At 36.9% G+C, this 20,071-nt stretch overlaps 1 protein-coding gene across 4 annotated transcripts in view; it reads left to right on the forward strand.

Moving 5' to 3' along the window:
* CKAP5 (cytoskeleton associated protein 5) overlaps window positions 1-20,071 on the forward strand; it is a 113,252-nt gene that overhangs the window by 45,101 nt on the left and 48,080 nt on the right. For all 4 annotated transcript variants that reach the window (XM_003412252.4, XM_010592087.3, XM_064288188.1 and 1 more), the window contains 14 exons: window positions 1,396-1,485; window positions 1,610-1,774; window positions 2,300-2,428; window positions 3,329-3,511; window positions 6,741-6,854; window positions 7,192-7,302; window positions 8,335-8,427; window positions 9,244-9,429; window positions 9,895-9,989; window positions 11,589-11,646; window positions 11,738-11,863; window positions 17,140-17,279; window positions 17,438-17,612; window positions 19,622-19,735. In XM_003412252.4, the coding sequence (XP_003412300.2) occupies window positions 1,396-1,485; window positions 1,610-1,774; window positions 2,300-2,428; window positions 3,329-3,511; window positions 6,741-6,854; window positions 7,192-7,302; window positions 8,335-8,427; window positions 9,244-9,429; window positions 9,895-9,989; window positions 11,589-11,646; window positions 11,738-11,863; window positions 17,140-17,279; window positions 17,438-17,612; window positions 19,622-19,735 (1,779 nt within the window). The remainder of the gene's footprint in view (window positions 1-1,395; window positions 1,486-1,609; window positions 1,775-2,299; window positions 2,429-3,328; window positions 3,512-6,740; window positions 6,855-7,191; window positions 7,303-8,334; window positions 8,428-9,243; window positions 9,430-9,894; window positions 9,990-11,588; window positions 11,647-11,737; window positions 11,864-17,139; window positions 17,280-17,437; window positions 17,613-19,621; window positions 19,736-20,071) is intronic.

The raw sequence follows: 20,071 nt of genomic DNA on the forward strand, positions 1-20,071 counted from the left end.
TGCTGTTTCTTTTGGCCTTTTAAAAAAAATCTTTAATTCACCTGCTAACACAGTGCCTGGCACTCAGTAAATATATTGTGTATTTAACGAATGAGTGTATTTTAGGAGAAAAAAATTAAAATTCCACCATTACTAATCTAAACTTAGAACTTAAATAAGAAAATATAATTCTGATCACAAATTGCTTTAAGTTCTGGTACTATTTCTTTTTGCTTTTAATGTAGTAAAGGGACAGGAGACATCCCAAAAACCAAAAACCCACTGTTGTTGAGCCATTCCAACTCATAGCAACCCTACAGGACAGAGTAGAACTGCTGCATAGGGTTTCTGAGGCTGTAAATGTTTATGGCACACCTTTCTCCCACGGAGCAGCTGGTAGGTGTGAACCCCCATCTACCTTTTGGTTAGCAGCTGAGCGTTTTAACCATTGCACCACCAGGGCTCCTTCAGAGACATTCCAGTGAGGTATATTAGAATCTTGAGTTATGAGGGAGAGTTATATACTATATGTGTCTCCCTAGCCTAAGTCCACCTAGTAGAGTATCATTTTGTCTAATGAGGAGATGTTAGAGTAGAACTTGGGTTGCATATAAGGTGTAGAGGCAGAAAGAAGGCTGTGAAGCATTGCTGTGGTGGGACAGAATGGGAACACTTAATTGTTCTACCATAAACTCTTATGCACTTCAAGAAGGGAAATGAATTTTAAAAAAATTTTAATTGTAAAATATATATAACATAAAATTTGCCATTTTAATCATTTTTAAGTGTACAATTCAGTGACATTAATTACTTTCACCTTGTGTACTGCCATCATCACTGTCAATTTCCAAAAGTTTTTCATCACCCTGAATGGATACCCAATCCCCTTTAGAAATAACTCCCATTCCTCTCTTCCCCTATCCCTTGCTAACCATTAATAAACTTTTGTCTCTATGCATTTGCCTATTCTTGATAAGGGAAATGGCTTTTTACTCAATTTGTTGTTCCCTTTTTTTTTTTTTTTTTGGGGTAGAGCCGTGGTCATATTTTTTTAATAACAGCTTTATTGAGATGTAATTTACATATTATAAAACTCACCCTTTTAAAGTGTGTGATTCAGTAGTTTTTAGTTCACAGAGTTGTGCAGCCATTACCATTATCTAACTTTAGAACATTTTCCTCATCCCCAAAAGAAACTCCATACGTATTACCAGGCACCCTCCCTTCACCCCTCCTCTCCAGACCTTGGCATTTACTAATCTGTCTCTCTGGATTTGACATTTTACGTAAATACAGTATGTGGTCTTTTGTGAGTGACTTCTTTCACGGAGCATAATGTTCATTCATATTCTAGTATGTGTCACTACATCATTCCTTTTTATTACTGAATAATATTCCAGCTGTACATTTTTACAGGTTGTGCCAACCATTTTGGAGAAATTCAAAGAAAAGAAGCCTCAAGTGGTACAGGCCCTGCAGGAGGCAATCGATGCAATCTTCTTAACTGTAAGTTGATAGCATGAGTATTTTGCCTAAAATAAAATTGTCTGAAGTAAAATTTTATCAATGTAGTATTTTGGTGGTTCTTTATCATTGAGAGAAGCTTATTGACTGCATTTTCTTTCTAAAGACCACACTACAGAACATCAGTGAGGATGTTTTAGCAGTGATGGATAATAAAAATCCAACCATCAAGCAGCAGACATCTCTCTTTATTGCAAGAAGCTTCCGCCACTGCACTGCTTCTACCCTGCCAAAGAGCTTACTAAAGCCTTTTTGTGCTGCTCTACTTAAGGTATAGACCCTCATTGAAATTGGGGATTAGTTTTATAAATAGGCAAGAATTTTTTTTTCTATTAAATATGTACAGTAAGTACTTGACTTTCAGACTAGATTATGATCTTTTGATCTCTACAGGTTTGTGTTCCTGTTCTTGAAGAAAAGCACAAGTTAGCTTTGTGATTTAACTGCTAAACATTTTGTTTCTTATTTGACGCATATACTAGTGTTCAGCTGGATTTGGTCAAGCACAGGCATCAAATGTATGGAGTATTTGAAGTTCATTTGAGAGTGAAGCATTTTAGATAGGGGGAAGGAGGGAAAGAAAGCATTTATCTGCTGAATAGATTAACAGAGCTTTTCTTAACCCAAAGAGAGTTTGTGAAAGAGTAACTGGTAATTGGCAAAAGGAAAATTACACTTAGCTTCAGTGAATTATACAAAGCAAATTCTTTAACCAACTTCTGCCAATTTGAGTAAAACTCAGTAATAACCTCAAGTATCTTGTATTATGGTCATTTTGCTTACTTTTGGACTATAGCACATCAATGATTCTGCTCTTGAAGTCAGAGATGCTGCCTTTGAAGCATTGGGTACTGCTTTGAAAGTGGTTGGTGAGAAAGCAGTAAACCCATTCTTAGCTGACGTGGACAAGCTCAAGCTTGATAAGGTAGGTTAGTAATGGATTATAATGAAATGGGACAACAATTTTGCCTCTGCATTTTGGTTTTATCTCTTGCAAAAATCCTTTTGATTGAAATTTCTCAATTTTTTTTATTACATCCTACAGTAGGAAATAAATTTTGCATCACACACACATGCATGTACAATTGAGATAAGTCTTGGAGGAGCAGTGTCATGTTTTTTGTTTTCAATTTTGTCCTGTTCTGTTTTATGAAGAAAAAATGCTGATATCGACTTAACAAAATTTGTGTAACTCTCCATTTACAATTGAGACCTGGAATTTGAAAGCATATCTTTTGAGGATTTAAATCTCATCCCAAGCTGCAGTGGTGCTATTAGTAGAAATATGTTCCAAATTATACCAAAAAAAAGCTGAGTGACCAATCTGTAAAACCAAAACCAAACTAGTTGCCATCAAGTCTATTCTAAGTCATAGCGACCCTATAGGACAGAGTAGAACTGCCCCATAGGGTTTCCAAGGAGTGTCTGGTGGACTCCAACTGCTGACCTTTTGATTAGCACCCGAGCTCTTAACCAATGCGCCACCAGAGCTCCAATCTGTAGGAAAGGTAAAAACAGTGTTTTGAGATAAATTTGTTTCTAATAACTGGAAAATTAACTTTCTAAATATAAACATCTTCCATTATAAATGTGATCACTGTAAGTCTATTATAATTGTCTGTCTAGAAATAAAATATATTATTAATGTATATCTACTGCCAAGAAAGCCTGGATAATTTTTTTTTCTAAAAAGGAAACTCTTTTCTCTCCAAATGCTCATGTAGTTGTGGTTTAGAAATGACATTAATAATGCAGTAAAAATACAATAATAATGTAATGATTGTGTTTCAAGGTTGAACTTAATGATGTTCATTTCAATTTCCAGATCAAAGAATGTTCAGAAAAAGTAGAACTGGTACATGGTAAAAAAGCTGGACTGGCAGCTGATAAGAAGGAATCCAAACCTGTGCCTGGAAGGAGTGCTGCCTCAGGGGCTGCAGGAGATAAAGATGTGAAGGACACTTCAGCACCCAAACCAGGGCCCTTAAAAAAGGCCCCTGCTACTAAGGTTAATAGATGACTTGGAAAATACGGTTTAAAAATTAAAGTTTAGTAGGCTAGGGTCTGAACTCAGGCTCATGGCAGCCCTTCCCGTGTGACTTGAGAAATGAATTCATGCACCACATTCAAAATATAGCGGAACATCTGTTAATGTATACATAGTATTCCAACAATATATTGGTTATTTGAAACTTTCAGAGAAAAATGGTAATGAAGGTATAGGAGTGCATTTTAGGGAATCAGAAAATATCATTAAATAATGAAATAGAGATGTAGCAAGGCCCTTAACATTAATAACACTGTCTTGGTCATTTTGCTAACTATATCACATCATTGAGTCTCTATGCCCGTCTAGGTCTTGTCACCTTTGTATAGTGTAGAAGACAAATATGTAGTCTTTCAGTGAATAGCTATCCTGTAGACTCAAGGGTGGAAGATACCTGCTGCCAATGTAAAAAGTTTTATTCTTTTCCTACCGCCACTCCCCACCCAGAAGTCCGGCATGGAATTGAGGGAAGAAGACTGATATTTAGTGAGCATCATTTTGTGAAGCACTTTACTTGTGTAATTTTATTTAATCTTCATAACAACCCTTGAGGTAGATGTTTTCTGATGCTTGTTTTCCTAAAAAAACGAAATTAAGGCTCAGTGAGGTTAAGTATCCTATACATACTCACCATTCACTCTGTTCGTTTGTTAGTTGGTTTACTGTTTCCCCACACTAAATTATAAACTTAAAAGGATAGGGATATTCATGCTGTTTGACCCCCCATGCATACAACAGTTCCTGACATATAGTAGGAGTTCAAGATATATTTGAATAAATGGCATTGCAAATCTGGGATTTGGACCCAGGTACCTCTACTTCCAGAGCCTGTGTACTTTCTGCCATATTATGCTGTCTCCCCAGGATTTCTAGTATAGGGAGACAGCAGCTTTTTCTCCTTGTTCCCTAGCTCCTGTCTCTTTTGACAATGACCTGCTCTGACACCTTAAGAACTGTCCATATTTTCTTACTGCAGCCCCCTCTTAGCTTTCTAAACCTTTCCATGTCCAAACTAGCTTGCCTTCTTATATTATGAAGATTTCTTGAAAAAAAAAAAAAAGAAAGCAAAGGCAACCTTTTTCCATTCCCTTTTTTAAAAGATAAATAGATATTTTCATTGAGATATCTCTATATAGAGAGAATGTGATTACAGGGGAGGCTCAAGAAGTGCTATTCTAGTTAATCAAAAAACATAAAATTTTCCATTTTTAGAATTAGAAAACAATAAAATCCCTTTATGGTGTTGTTATTGTGAGCCCACAAAATTGTACTGCTGAATGAAGTGGCAAGTTGCTGTTTGATTAGAATGCTGGTTAAACTAGCATCTTAGTTTTGCTAACCGACCTTAAATTCTTGGAATATGTTCAAGATAACATTGGTTGCAAACTGGCCTGAATGCCGAAGGCTCCTTTCATCCTCTGTCATACTTTTCAAGTTTGGGACATTTCTTAACAAATATCCAAAATAGGTAGAAGGAACAATGTGAAAATTGGCAACTCTGTTGCCATAAAACTGTTAACTACTGTTGGCTGTGTACCTTGTGACATACTGCTATTTTCTTGTGACCTTTTAAAACCAGGGTATAATGAATTTAGATTAAGACATTTAAATAGAATATTAGCAGATAGAATATAAGTGGTATAATAAAAAAAATGACCAGAATGAATGAAATTTATTCCAAGATTACAAAGATGGGTCGATATTAACATTATAATAGATAAAAAAAAATCTATAATTTCAGACATTGAAACAGAATGTAATATATTTCAACATATCTTCTTGATAAAAATTTTTAACTACATAGAAATGGATGAATACTTTGATATGATTAAATATATATTGGCAGATCTGCAGATGGCAATAAAAGTAGCCAACCAAAAGCCAGCCTCATGCTTAATGGTGAAACACTAGAAGCATTCCCATTAAAGTAAGAAATAAAACAAAAAATGCTTGCTGTTACCATTTTTGTTTAATAATGTTCTATAATTAGACTAAAGAAAGTAAGAGATGATAATATTGAGAAGAGGTAAAATTATCATTATTTGTAGATTATATGATTATATATTTGTAAAACCCAAGCAAGTTACCTAAAAAAAATGACTATCACAAAAAGATTCAATGAAATGGCCATCTTCAGCATAACCAGAACACTCATTGAGATTGCTCTGACAATCCTCTTTTCTTTGCAAACTGTACAGTTTTACAATGAATGGTGATATATTCCACTATGACTGGGGTACCTTGTGATTTAATATGCGTAAAAGTTTTAACTTAGCAACTGGTCTTTACTAATGTAGGAAAGATTTAGAGCCATTTAAAGGCAGGATGCCAGTTCCCAAATTAATCTGTAAATATGTAATCTAGTCTTCCATAAGTTAGGGCAAACTGCTAAGTCAGAGGGAACCGGACCCACAAGACTGCCATAGGGGGTAAAGTCTGAGAGGGGCCTAAACACAGAGCTTCTGATTGTCTTTTCCCCCATGGAATCCTGAACAGTGTTATCTCCCCCTGGGTACAATATGTGACAATACTCAGAGTATTACCAACCAGGCAAACTCACCTGAAGCTTTGGTGTCCAAAGTTTTTTATTGGGGTTTACTTACATATTCCCTATGTGGCTGACCTTTAGTCTCCAGACCCTCCTGGAAGTCAGACTAATGCTTGTAGTCTTTGTAGTCTCCAGTTCTTCCAGAGGTCAGAACTGATAAGGCATGGCTCAAAGCGCCCATCATAAATCACATTGTTAGATTGTCCAGAAGCCAAAGCCCCAGTCAAGCAAAGGCATTCCTATCAGGCAGGACACTCCAGGGGCCTAGAGATCACTTTCTAGTAGCCGAGGGCAAAGGCCAGACCTCAATTTGGGTAAAATTAATTCTTCAGCTAAACGTGAGTCAGTCATTTGTATTTATCTCATTAGCTCATCCTAAATCAGAGGTTCTTAACATGAATTCTGTGGATTTCATCATGGATGGTGTTCAAGAGGTCTCTCTGCCCTTGAAACTACTAAATTTGACAGCACAAGAAAGTATTGTAATATATAAAATCATTTTATATGATGATAAAATTGTATAAATTTTATCAAATTTTGTAATCCGAGCCCTCATTTTAATCAAATTTTCAAGGGGGTCTATGACCCAGAAAAGTTATAAATCCTTAAATGGTTTTATTTATTTATTTTAATTGTTTTTAGGCTGGTGGACCACCTAAGAAGGGGAAACCAGCTGCACCAGGAGGTGCAGGGAGCACTGGAACCAAGAACAAGAAAGGATTGGATACCAAAGAAATAGTAGAGCCTGAGCTCTCGGTCAGTATCATATACTGTCTCAAACTTGTAAAATCACGGGAAGTTGAGACCTATGAGAAGATTTGAGTTCTTTCTTTTCTGGATTCTACAACAAATAGTTAATGTCTTTTAGGTTATTGAAACTATGCCTTGGACAAACTTCCCTTTAACCAGACCAAATCTGTTGCCGTCAAGTCTGTCCTAACTCACAGCAGCCCTAAGGCTGTATAATAAAAGGCTCACATACTGTAGCATACCTGTGAGAGTGTTCTTTTAGTTTTGGCTGGGGTATTTTTACATTTTTACAGTCTGTTTCCTTAAGCAGCTCCTAATTTTAACATGTTTTTGTATCTTACAGATAGAAGTATGTGAAGAAAAAGCTTCAGCTGTCCTTCCCCCCACCTGTATACAGCTTCTAGACAGTAGTAACTGGAAGGAACGGCTGGCCTGTATGGAAGAGTTCCAGAAGGTAGGTCCAGAGGGATAAATGGAGTGTGAAAGAAAATCAGATTTTATGGGAGCAATGAAATGGACAAAGTACTTGTCCTAATTGCTGTGATTTATAACCAATAAGTATGTTTCACTGTGTTAGCTAAAGATATGGTGGAGGTTTTTTGGTTATTTGTTTTCTGTAGCTGTGTTATGTTTGTTATCTTTCAACATCTACGTTCTCTCATCTCATAAACTTGACTTATTCAAGAAAATTAGAATCTTGTTCTGAATAATAAGGCTTAGATGAATTTCAGAATTTTGGTACTTGTTCATTAAACTTACTAGACATACATCTCTCTCCATTTAAACCACCTTTAATCCATGTCTTTGTTTACCTTCTGTCACCGTGATTCCTTAGTAGAACAGAACAATCCCTTGGTGGGAGAAAATCCTTTAAAAAATCCAGTGTTGGAAAGAAGCACAGCAGATCATTTTGGCATATACTCTGTGCTTTGAAATAATTGTTTAACCACTTCTAATATACTCTGCTTTACTGTTTGTGGGAAAATTAAATAACACGAAGTATGTATAAACAGATTCTGCCACACTAAGCAAATGAAAACTGTTACTGTTAATTTCCTTGAACAAGTAATTTGTGAATTCCTCAAATGTCAAAAAAAAAAAAAAATTTTTTTTTTTAGCGATAATATAACAGCCACACCAAGCATTCAGCTTAAGAAATAAAGCATTGTAGCATATGTAAGCTCCCTCTATACTCATTTTCGTCCCATTGCTGTTGAATCTATTCCCACCCATAGCAACCCTATAGGACAGAGCAGAACTGCCCGATAGGGTTTCCAAAGAGTGGCTGGTGGGTTTGAAGTTCCAACCTTTTGGTTAGCAGCCAAACTCTTAACCAGTGGGCCCACCAGGGCTCCAAGCTATAACCGTCCTCAATTCCATTCCCCTCTCTCTTTCAGAGGTAACCACTTACTTGATTTTCATGTTTATGGTTGTCTTGGAACTTGTCTTTAATCCCTTAACCCTGTCACTTGTATTTTACTTCAAGGCTGTTGAACTAATGGACCGAAATGAAATGCCATGCCAAGCATTAGTGAGAATGCTGGCCAAGAAACCTGGGTGGAAAGAAACTAATTTTCAGGTATTTTTAAATTGGAGATTTAATGTCTTTTAAAAAAAAAATAATTTCTGTAACATCATCCTGTGACATAATAGGTATAGTTTTTCATGATGATTTTTAGCATGGCCTTTTTTAAATCACTCAGCCAACATGTCATCTTTTTAAACGAACTGTGAAATTGATGGATTTTTGTTAAATATATAACTATATAATTATGAGTTAATATACATTTAGGTATATTTTTCTCCTTATTATGTAGGCCTTGAAGTCCTTGGGTTATAATGAGATTGCTTTCTTACTCATTTGGGTAAAAAATAAATGCAGTATTTAATTTGCCGATGAAAATTTAACTCATAGTTTTTGATCTCATTAACTGATAATAGAGTTAAAATTAGTCTACCAAATGGTTGTAGCGAGAGGTATAGGAAAGTGATAAAGAAGGAAATAAAGAAAAAAATTTTCTCCTTTTCTAAATGTATATAGACCTCATGAAAAGGTGTTGGATTTTGTCAAGTAGTTTTTTTTTTTTGCATCTGTTGAGATGATCAAGTGATTTTTTTAAATTCCATTAATAAGATATATGTCATTCATGTTTCTTGTGTGTGAAGCCATTGAGTGGTTTCGATTTTTTTGTCTCTTCACTGTCACTTACCTACTTTATTTGATAACAATTAAAGCATAAAGGTTATCCTGCTTCTTTGTTTAAAATTCTGGTTTTAGTTTGCTTGTGTTCTCAGCTGTCCCTAACTGTGTTACATCTTCAGGCTGCTATAAAAATAAGTAAATAAATAAATGTCTTTGGTTTAATCATAATGTTATGATGCTTATCCTTGTCAGGTGATGCAGATGAAGCTTCACATAGTTGCTCTCATTGCCCAGAAGGGAAACTTTTCCAAAACATCAGCTCAGATTGTATTAGACGGCCTGGTAGACAAGATCGGAGATGTGAAATGTGGGAACAATGCAAAAGAAGCTATGACAGCAATAGCTGAAGCTTCTATGTTGCCATGGACAGCTGAACAGGTTAGTGATACAGAGCATTCTTTTCCCAAGTTTCCCCAGTTTCTCCCAAAATGTAATTACAGACTTACTCATTAAACTCTAGTTATCTTCTTGAGTAAAACCCTTTTGATTACTGCATTTTTATTTTAACCTTTAATAACAGACTGTTCCCTGATAATTAAAATTTTATCTCAATCAAGAATATTCTGTAAAAGATGAGAATAATTTTCTCTTATGACTGTACAATAGCATGGTGATCACTAATGAAAAGGTGTAAACACTCCAGAATGCTTTTAATGCTACTGGCACTTACCTCATTTTCTTGTAAAAGCTAAACGTTTTTTTCCTAAGGTATTCTCAACAGTTGTTTTAACATCAGAAAAACTGTGCTTATCCCCACATCTGCCTTATTGCCATGCTATATTTCTTTGGGAAATGTGAAAGAAAACACATATCTGTTTTCATTATTGTTTTTCCCTATTCTAGGTTATGTCAATGGCTTTCTCACAGAAGAATCCCAAGAATCAATCAGAAACTCTGAATTGGCTATCAAATGCAATAAAAGAATTTGGATTTTCTGGGTAAGTCGCAAAGAAATCAAGTGGGAGATAATTACATATTTTGCCAGTTTCTGATTGGTAATTATAATATTTAACATAGCTATCTCGTTTTTGAGAAAGCACACTGCCTTTCTCTGTGTCATGCCACTTTTTACAACACACCTCTTAATATCCTGCAAAACAGCATTCTGAGTTCTACCAATGGAGGAAATAGCAAGTAATGCAAAGAATTGTTTGATACATCTGTTTCTCTGGTGTCTTCCCATAGTCAAATGTATTATTATAATTTCTTCTTAATAGTACAGCCTGTGATGTAAAACTGATCTCTTGGCATAACACACAAACCAGGTGAATTTTTTTTAATTCATCCATGACCTCTCATTTATTCATTCATGTAACAACTATTTACTGTACTTTTACAATATTCCAGGTCCTGAGAATATATCATGGTCAAAATTAGATTCTTACCTTCATGGGACATATATTTGAGTAAGGGGCAATAGACAGTAAACAGTAAAAATATATTAAGAGGTATAAGAACTATAGAATAAAAATAAAGCAGGATAAGGGGTTTAGCAATGTCATCTTGGAGTGGTTGCAATGGTGTTATTTTCAATGGGGTAGGCAGAGAGTCCTTCCTGAAAATAAATATTTGAGCAGAGCCCTGTAGGAAATGAAGGAACAAGCTCTGGAAATTTGAGCATTCTAGATCATAGGAGGAAACCCTTTTGGCACAGTGGTTAAGTGCTACGGCTGGCAACCAGAAGGTCAGCAGTTCAAATTCGCCAGGTGCTCCTTGGAAACTCTATGGGGCAGTTCTACTCTGTCCCATAGGGTTGCTATGAGTCTGAATCGACTCGACGGCACTGGGTTTGGTTTGGTTTGGTTTAAATCATAGGAACAGTAACTACAAAAGCCCTCAAGTAGGAGTATGCATGACATATTCAAAAATAGCACAGAGACCAGCATGGCTGGAATGGAATGAGTGAAGGGGTGGGAGTGGCATGAGATAAAATCAGAGAAAGAATAGGAGGTAGGTCATGTAAGGCCTCAGAGTTTTGAGTAAGTTGGTAAACCCTTAGGTTTAGAGCAGAAGAGTAACAGTATCATTCCAGCTGCAGTTAGAATAGATAGGGAGCCAAGGGCAGAAGCAGGGAGACTGTAGGCTATTGGAATAATTCCATCAAGAGATTATAGTGGCTTGGACATAGATCATAGAGGCAGAAGTGTTAGGACTCGTATATTTTGAAAGTAGAGCTGAACAGGAGAGAAGGATCAAGGATGACATGATGTGGCTCTTTACTGAGGTTGGGAAGACCGTGGGAAATGGACAATCGGTTTTGACATGTTAAGTGTAGGGTATCTGCTAAACATACAAATGGTGATGTCACAAAGGCAGTTGGATATATGAACCTGGAGTTCTGGAGAGACATCCAAACTTGATTCAGGAGTAATCAGCATATGTATAGATGGTATTTATAGCTTGCTTTAAAGTGAGTGCACGCAGAATAGATGAGAGCTAGGGACATATCCAAAGGTAGCCAGTCCAGGCTTTATAAAACTCTATTGAATATTTTGAGAGTTTCATTTGCTTTTCACTCTAAATGATATTTCTTCTAGGTTGAATGTCAAAGCTTTCATTAGCAATGTGAAGACAGCTCTTGCTGCAACAAACCCAGTGAGTACATAGGAGCATATATATAGCAGCATTATAGCCACCTTTGTGGATCTGTTCTGAAATGGAAAGTTCTTTTTGTTCTGTCTGACAGGCTGTGAGGACTTCTGCCATCACCCTGCTTGGTGTGATGTATCTGTATGTCGGTCCATCTTTGCGAATGTTCTTTGAGGATGAGAAGCCTGCCCTCCTATCCCAGATAGATGCAGAATTTGAAAAGGTAAAGGTTCTCCAAATTATATAAACCATTGGTATACTTTAGAATACTTGCATCAATTGGTTAAATGTAAACTTTCAATCCTTTGTAATAAAGAATATATATATATGTGCACATAATGATAAGGCTCTAAAACACATGAAACGAACTCTAACGGCACTGAGGAGAGAAATTGACAGTTCCACAATAATACTAGGAGACTTCAACACACCACTCTTGGTAAAGGAGAGAACATCTAGAAAGAAACTCAACAAAGATACCAAAAAAAAACCCAAAACCCAAACCTGTTGCCATCAAGTCAATTCCAACTCATAGGACAGAGCAAAACTGCCCCATATGGCTTCCAAGGAGCATGTGGTGGATTTGAACTGTGAACCTTTTGGTTAGCAGCCATAGCTCTTAACCATTATGCCACCAGGGTTCCCCAACAAAGATACAGAAGACCTAAAGGCCACAATCAGCCAACTTGAACTCATAGACATATAGAACACTCTACCCAACAGCTGCAAAGTACACATTCTTTTCCAGTGCACATGGAACATTCTCCAGAATAGACCACATCTTAGGCCACAAAGCAACCCTCAACAAAATCCAAAACACTGAGATGATACAAAGTATCTTCTCTGATCACAGTGCCCTCAAAGTAGAAATTAACAAGAGAAAGAGCAAGAAAGAAAAAAAAAAAACAAAACTAATTACATGGAACTGAGTAACACCCTGTTTAAAAACCTCTGGGTAATAGAAGAAATAAAAAATGGAATCAAAAATTCCTAGAATCAAATGAGAATGAAAACACATTATACCAAAACCCTTGGAACACAGCAAAGGCAGTGCTTAAAAATCGATTTATAGCAATAGATGTACACATCAAAAAAGAAGAATGGGACAAAATCAAAACATTGGCTACACAACTCAAACAAATAGAGAACAGCAAAAGAAGCCCACAGCCACCAGAAGAAAGAAAATAATAAAGTTCAGAACAGAAATAAATGAAATGGAGAATAAAAAAATAGAATCAGCAAAACCAGAAGTTGTTTTTTTAAAAGGATCGACAAACCACTGGCAAAATTGACAAAAGAAAAACAAGACAGTATGTAAATAACCCAAATAAGAAATGAAATGAGGGACATTACAACAGACCCAAATGAAACAGAATTGTAACAGTATTATAGAAATCCATACTCCGACAAATTTGAAAACCTAGAGGAAATGGACAAATTTCTAGAAAGACACTACTTACCCAAACTAACACAAAATGATGTTGAAAATCTGAACAGACTCAAAATAAGAAAAGAGACTGAAAAGGTAATTAAAAAAAAAAAAAAAAAACTCCCAACAAAAAAAGCCCTGGCCCAGATGGCTTCACTGGAGAATTCTACCAAACTTGCAGAGAAGAGCTTACTCCAATACTATTCAAACTATTTCAGAACATAGAAAAGGAAGGAGTATTTCCGGATTTCTTTTATGAAGCTAGCTTAACCCTGGTACCAAAACCAGGTAAAGACACCACAAAAGAAGAAAATGACAGACCAGTATCTCTCATGAATATAGATACAAAAATCCTCAACAAAATTCTAGCCAGTAGAATTCAGCATCTTATCAAAAAATTTAGTACACCATGACCAAGTAGAATTCATACCAGGTATTATGTAAGAATGGTTCAACATTAGCAAGTCAATCAAGGTAATCCAGCACATAAATAAAAGAACCATATGATCGTCTCAATCGATGCAGAAAAGACGTTTGACAAAGTCCAACACCCATTCCTGATAGAAACTGTCAATAAAATAGATGTAGAAGGAAAATTCCTCGACATAATAAAGGGCATCTATATAAAACCTGCAGCCAACATCATTCTTAATGGAGAGTGGCTGAAAACATTCCTCTTGAGAACAGGGACAAGACAAGGATACCCTTTATCTCCCATTTAACATTGTGCTGGAAGTCCTAACTAGAGCAATAAGGTAAGAAAAGTAAAGGGCATCCAAATTGATAATGAAGAAGTGAAATTGTCCCTATTTCCGTATGATATGATACTATACATAGAAAACCTAAAAGACTCCATGAGAAAACTACTGGAACTAGTAGACTCAGCAGAATAGCCTGATACACAATAAACATACAAAAATCAGTCGGATTGCTATGCTATACACCAATTAGGAGAAAAATGAAAAGGAAATCAAGAAAACAATACCATTTATAATAGCCCCTAAAAAAATAAAATACTTAGGAATAAATCTAATCAGGGGTGTAAAAGGCCTATACAAAGAAAACTGCAAAACACTACTGCAAGAAACCAAAAAAATCTATATAAATGGAAAACCATACCATGCTCATAAATAGGTAGACTCAACAATGTGAAAATGACAGTTCTACCCAAAGCAATGTACAAATACAATGCGATCCTGATCCAAATACCAAAAACATTCTTTAAAGAGATGGAAAAACTAATCATTAACTTCATTTATACGGAAAGGGAGGAGGCCCTGGGTAAATAAAGCACTATTAAAGAATAAAGTAGGAAGACGCACGCTACCTGGCCTCAGAACCTACTATACAGCTGTGGTAGTCAAAACAGCCTAGTACTGGTACAGTGACAGATACGTTGACCAGTGGAACAGAATTGAGAACCCAGATGTAAATCCATCCACCTACAGTCACCTGATCTTCGGCAAGGGCCCAAAGTCTATCAAATAAGGAAAAGACAGCCTTTTTAACAAATGGTGCTGGCAAAACTGGATGTCCATCTGCAAAAAAAATTAAACAGAACCCATATCTCATGCCATACACAAAAACTAATTTGAAATGAATCAAAGACCTAAATATAAAACCAAAAACTATAAAGATCATAGAAGAAAAAATAGGATCAACATTAGAGGCCCTAGTACATGGTATTAACAGGATACAAACCATAACTAACAACACACAAACTCCAGAAAATAAGCTAGATAACTGGGGTCTTCTAAAAATTAAACACTTATGCTCATCAAAAGACTTCGCCAAAAGGGTAAAAGGAGAACCTACAGACTGGGAAGAAATGTTTGGCTATTACAGACCCAACAACCGTCTAACTAATCTCTAAAATCCACAGGAAAATCCAACACCTTTACAACAAAAAGACAAATAATCTAATTAAAAAAGGTGCAGAGGAAGTGAACAGAAACATCACCAAAGAAGACATTCAAGAAGCTGACACATGAGGAAATGTTCGTGATCACTAGCCATTAAAAAAAAAAAAAAATTTTTTTTTTATTAGAGAAGTGCAAATCAAAACCACAATGAGATGCTGTCTCACCCCGACATTACTGGCACGAATCAAAAAACAGAAAATAATAAATGTTGGAGAGGCTGCGGGAAACTGGAACTCTTATGCACTGCTGGTGGAAATGCAAAATGGTACAACCATTTTGGAAAATGATACGGTGCTTCCTAAAAAAGCTAGAAATAAAAATACCATATGATCCAGCAATCCCACTTATAGGAATATATCCTAGAGAAATAAGAGCTGTCACATGAATAGACATATGCACACTCATGTTCACTGGAGCATTGTTCACAATAGCAAAAAGATAGAAACATCCTAGATGCCGATAAACAAACTGATGAATGAATGGATAAACAAACTATGGTACATACACACAATGGAGTACTGCGCAATGATAAAGAACAATGCTGAATTGGCAAAGCATCTTATGACATGGATGTATCTGGAGGGCATTATGCTGAGTGAAATAAATCAATCACAAAAGGACAAATATTGTATGAGACCACTACTATAAAAACTCATGAAGGGGTTTACAATGCAAAAAGAAACAATCTTTGATGGTTACAAGGCAGGGGAGGGGTGGGGATGGAAAAACTCTAACTAGACAATAGAGAAGTGGTAACTTTGGAGAAGGGTAAGACAGTAGATAATACTGGGGAAGCCAGCACAACTTGTACAAGGCAGGGTCATGGAAGCTCCATAGACACATCCAAACTCCCCGAGGGACCTATTACTGGGCTGAGGGCTGTGGGGACCATGGTCTTGGGGAACATCTAGTTTAATTGGCGTAACGTATTATACAAAGAAAATGTTCTGTATTCTACTTTGGTGAGTAGCGTCTGGGGTCTTAAAAGTCTGTGAGTGGCATTTAAGATACTTCACTGGTCCCACCCCTTCAGGAGCAAGGGAGAATGAAGAAAACTAAAGACACAGGGAAAAGATTAGTCCAAAGGACTAATGGACCACAACTACTACGACCTCCACCAGACGGGGCCCAGTACAACTAGATGGTGCCCAGCTACCACCACTGACTGCTGTGACAAGGGATCACAATAGAGGGTCCCAGACAAAGCTGGAGAAAAATGTAGAACAAAATACTAACTCACAAAAAGAGACCAGACTTATTGGCCTGACAGACTAGAGAAACCCCAAGAGTATGGCCCCTGGACACCCTTTTAGCTTAGCAATGAAGTCTTTCCTAAGGTTCACCCTTTAGCCAAAGATTAGACAGATCCATAAAATAAAATGAGACTAAAGGGGCATATCAGCCTAGGAGCAAGGACTAGAAGGCAGGAGGGGACAGGAAAGCTGGTAATAGGGAACCCAAGGTCGAGAAGGGAGAGTGTTGACATGTTGTAGGGTTGTTAACCAGTGTCATAAAACAATGTGTGTACTGTTTGATGAGAAGCTAGTTTGTTCTGTAAACCTTCATCTAAAGTACAATTAAAAAAAAAGAATATATGTGTATTTTGCTTGTATGTGGGTTTTTGGTTTTTATGCCTAAAATACCTCCTGAACAATTCGTAAGAAATTGATGATTTTGCCCATAAGGAAGAGTGCTAGTTAGTTAGCTATGCTACAGGGCAAGAGATTTTTCCTCTTCAAATCCTTTTGTACATCTGCAATTTCAGCACTGTAAATGTATTCTCTATTCCAAAAGTACATTAAAAATAACACTTTTTAAATTTAAAATAAAAAGAGACACTTGACCCTCCTCGAATAAACTTTCTAACTGAAATTGCTAACTACTGGCAGACTTGGTCTGTATTGTCTTGGGCACACAAGTGAACAGACAGCTTCAGGATGAGAAGTCAGATTCTAGTAAGTTTGTATAAAAATATCTTTTGCTGTGTAGACTCAAAATTAGAATCTACGTAGGAATTAAAAGCTCTACTGCATGAATATTAAGTATTATGAATAAATGTGGAACTTTCACAAAGGCACTATTCTCTAATTTGTTTACTCTCATATCTTTTACTGAGTTCATTAGCCTCGCTCATTTATTTGTGTGTAGATGCAAGGACAAAGCCCACCTGCTCCAACTAGAGGGATTTCCAAGCACAGCGCAAGTGCTACAGATGAAGGAGAAGATGGCGAGGAACCAGATGAAGGGGGCAATGATGTTGTTGATCTTTTGCCAAGGGCAGAGATCAGGTAGGTTTTAATCTGTGAAATGGTTTATTTATTGTACTGAATCCTTAGTGGTGTCTCCTTTGAACTTAGTCAAGAGTACTTCTGTGACATTATTCTTTTAGGAGTCTGGAATTATTCTTTTAGGAGTCTGGAATTAAGGGTTGTCTTCCATTTTTCAGTGATAAAATCACTTCAGAATTGGTATCTAAGATTGGTGACAAGAATTGGAAGATCAGGAAAGAAGGCTTGGATGAAGTGGCAAGCATTATCAATGAAGCAAAATTTATCCAACCAAATATAGGTGAACTTCCAACTGCCTTGAAGGGTCGACTCAATGATTCAAATAAAATCTTGGTATGTAGTACATATGCCCGTTCTCCGCCTGTGCCCCCCCCCCGCCCCCGAGGTTCCTTTTCAATGCAGCCTTCACTAGCGAAAAATGAAGGGTCACTTTATTTGCCTTGAACTACAAATGTTGTTGTTACCTGACGTCAGGTCAGTTCTGACTCATAGCGACCCCATGCACAACAGAACGAAACACTGGTCCTGAGCTATCCTTAAAATCGTTGTTACACTTGAGCTCATTGTTGCAGCCACTGTGTCAGTCCACTTTGTCGAGGGTCTTCCTCTTTTCTGCTGACACTGTACTCTGCCAAGCATGATGTCCTTCTCCAGGGATTGATCCCTCCTGACAACATGTCCAGAGTATGTAAGACACAGTCTTGCCATCCTTGCTTCTAAGGAGCATTCTGGTTGTACTTCTTATGAGACAGATTTGTTTGTTCTTTTGGCAGTCCATAGTATGTTCAATATTCTTCACCAACACCACAATTCAAAGGCGTCAGTTCTTTGGTCTTCCTTATTCATTGTCCATCTTTCACATGCGTTTGATGCGATTGAAAATACCATGGCTTGGGTCAGGCACACCTTAGTCTTCAAGGTGACGTCTGTGCTCTTCAACACTTTAAAGAGGTCCTTTGCAGCAGATTTACCCAATGCAATGGGTCTTTTGATTTCTTGACTGCTACTTCATGGCTGTTGATTGTGGATCCAAGTAAAATGAAATCCTTGACAACTTTAATCTTTTCTCTGTTTATCATGATGTTGCTCATTGGTCCAGTTGTGAGGATTTTTGTTTCCTTTATGTTGAGGTGCAATCTATACTGAAGGCTGTGGTCTTTGATCTTCATTAGTAAGTGCTTCAAGTTCTCTTCACTTTCAGCAAGCAAGGTTGTGTCATCTGCATAACACAGGTTGTTAATGAGTCTTCCTCCAATCCTGATGCCCCGTTCTTCTTCATATAGTCCAGCTTCTCCTATTATTTGTTCAGCATATAGATTGAATAATTCAGCATATAGATTGAATAGGTATGGTGAAAGAATACAACCCTGACGCACACCTTTCCTGACTTTAAACCAATCAGTATCCCCTTGTTCTGTCTGAACAACTGCCTCTTGATCTATGTAAAGGTTCCTCATGAGCCCAATTAAGTGTTCTGGAATTCCCGTTCTTTGCAGTGTTATCCATAATTTGTTATGATCCACACAGTCAAATGCCTTTGCGTAGTCAATGAAACACAGGTAAACATCCTTCTGGTATTCTCTGCTTTCAGCCAGCATCCATCTGACATCAGCCATGATATCCCGGGTTTCACATCCTCTTCTGAAACTAGAAATAAAAAAAAAAAAAAATAGCATCCTTAAATTTCTTAAGTGTACCTCAAGATAGGTTTCTGGAAGGGGAAGGCTTATTAATCTGATTTTCCTGAGTCTCAGAATTTCCCTTTTACAGGAACTGAACCCATTGCTGTTGAGTTGATTCTGACTCCTAGGAACCACATAAAACAGAGTAGAACTGCCCCATAGGGTTTCTAAGGCTCCAAATCTTTATGGAACCAGACTGCCACATCTTCCCTCGGAGCAGCTGGTGGGCTCAGATTGCTGACTTTAACCACAATACCACCAGGGCTCCTTATTTACAGGAATCCAGTATTAAGTATCTTTATATAAAACCTCTTATAATACACATCCCACAAACACACATAAACATGCTTAATTTCTAATTTTTACATTTAGATTGTTGAGTCAGGGTTTTCTTACACCAGGGTTTACCTTACCTTAAAATTGTAAAGCAGTGTAATCATCAGTCTAAAATTTCTAGTAATCCAGTTTTATGAACTGGTAAAAGGAGAGGCCATGGCTTTAAAATTATTTCTAAGATAGCATCATAATTATTTGATCTTCTTCTCTCTGAAGAAGGCCAGAAACCTCGTACTATACTGATTATATAGTAGCAAACTCATCAAAACTTTGAACACAGCTCACTTGTGGTTTGAACCTCAAGTGTTGGCTCTTTCTACTCAGGTGCAGCAGACATTGAACATCCTCCAGCAATTGGCAGCAGCCATGGGACCAAACATCAAGCAACATGTGAAGAACTTGGGCATCCCTATCATCACAGTCCTTGGAGACAGCAAGGTAAACCTGACTCTCTGCAGCTGAATTCTGGAATAGGCCAGCCACATTCTTGGGTGAAGAATAATTCTCTTTTCTAGAGTATGTTCATATGCTTTATAAAGAAGAGAATTTTAGGGGGAAAATAGTTAACATTTTTACCTCACAAGCAGTATTGAGATACCCACATATTTGAGCTTTGTGACCTTTAGATAAGTTATTTATCTCATCTAGGGCTCAGTTTCTTGTAGAATTAAATGAGTCTATATTTTTTTTTTTTTTTATATGTAAAGTACAGTGTACTGTGCCATCTCACATAGTATGCACAAAGTAAATTGTTCGCTATTTTTATTTCAATCT

Source organism: Loxodonta africana, chromosome 7 (genome assembly GCF_030014295.1).
Source record: "Loxodonta africana isolate mLoxAfr1 chromosome 7, mLoxAfr1.hap2, whole genome shotgun sequence".
NCBI lineage: Eukaryota > Metazoa > Chordata > Mammalia > Proboscidea > Elephantidae > Loxodonta > Loxodonta africana.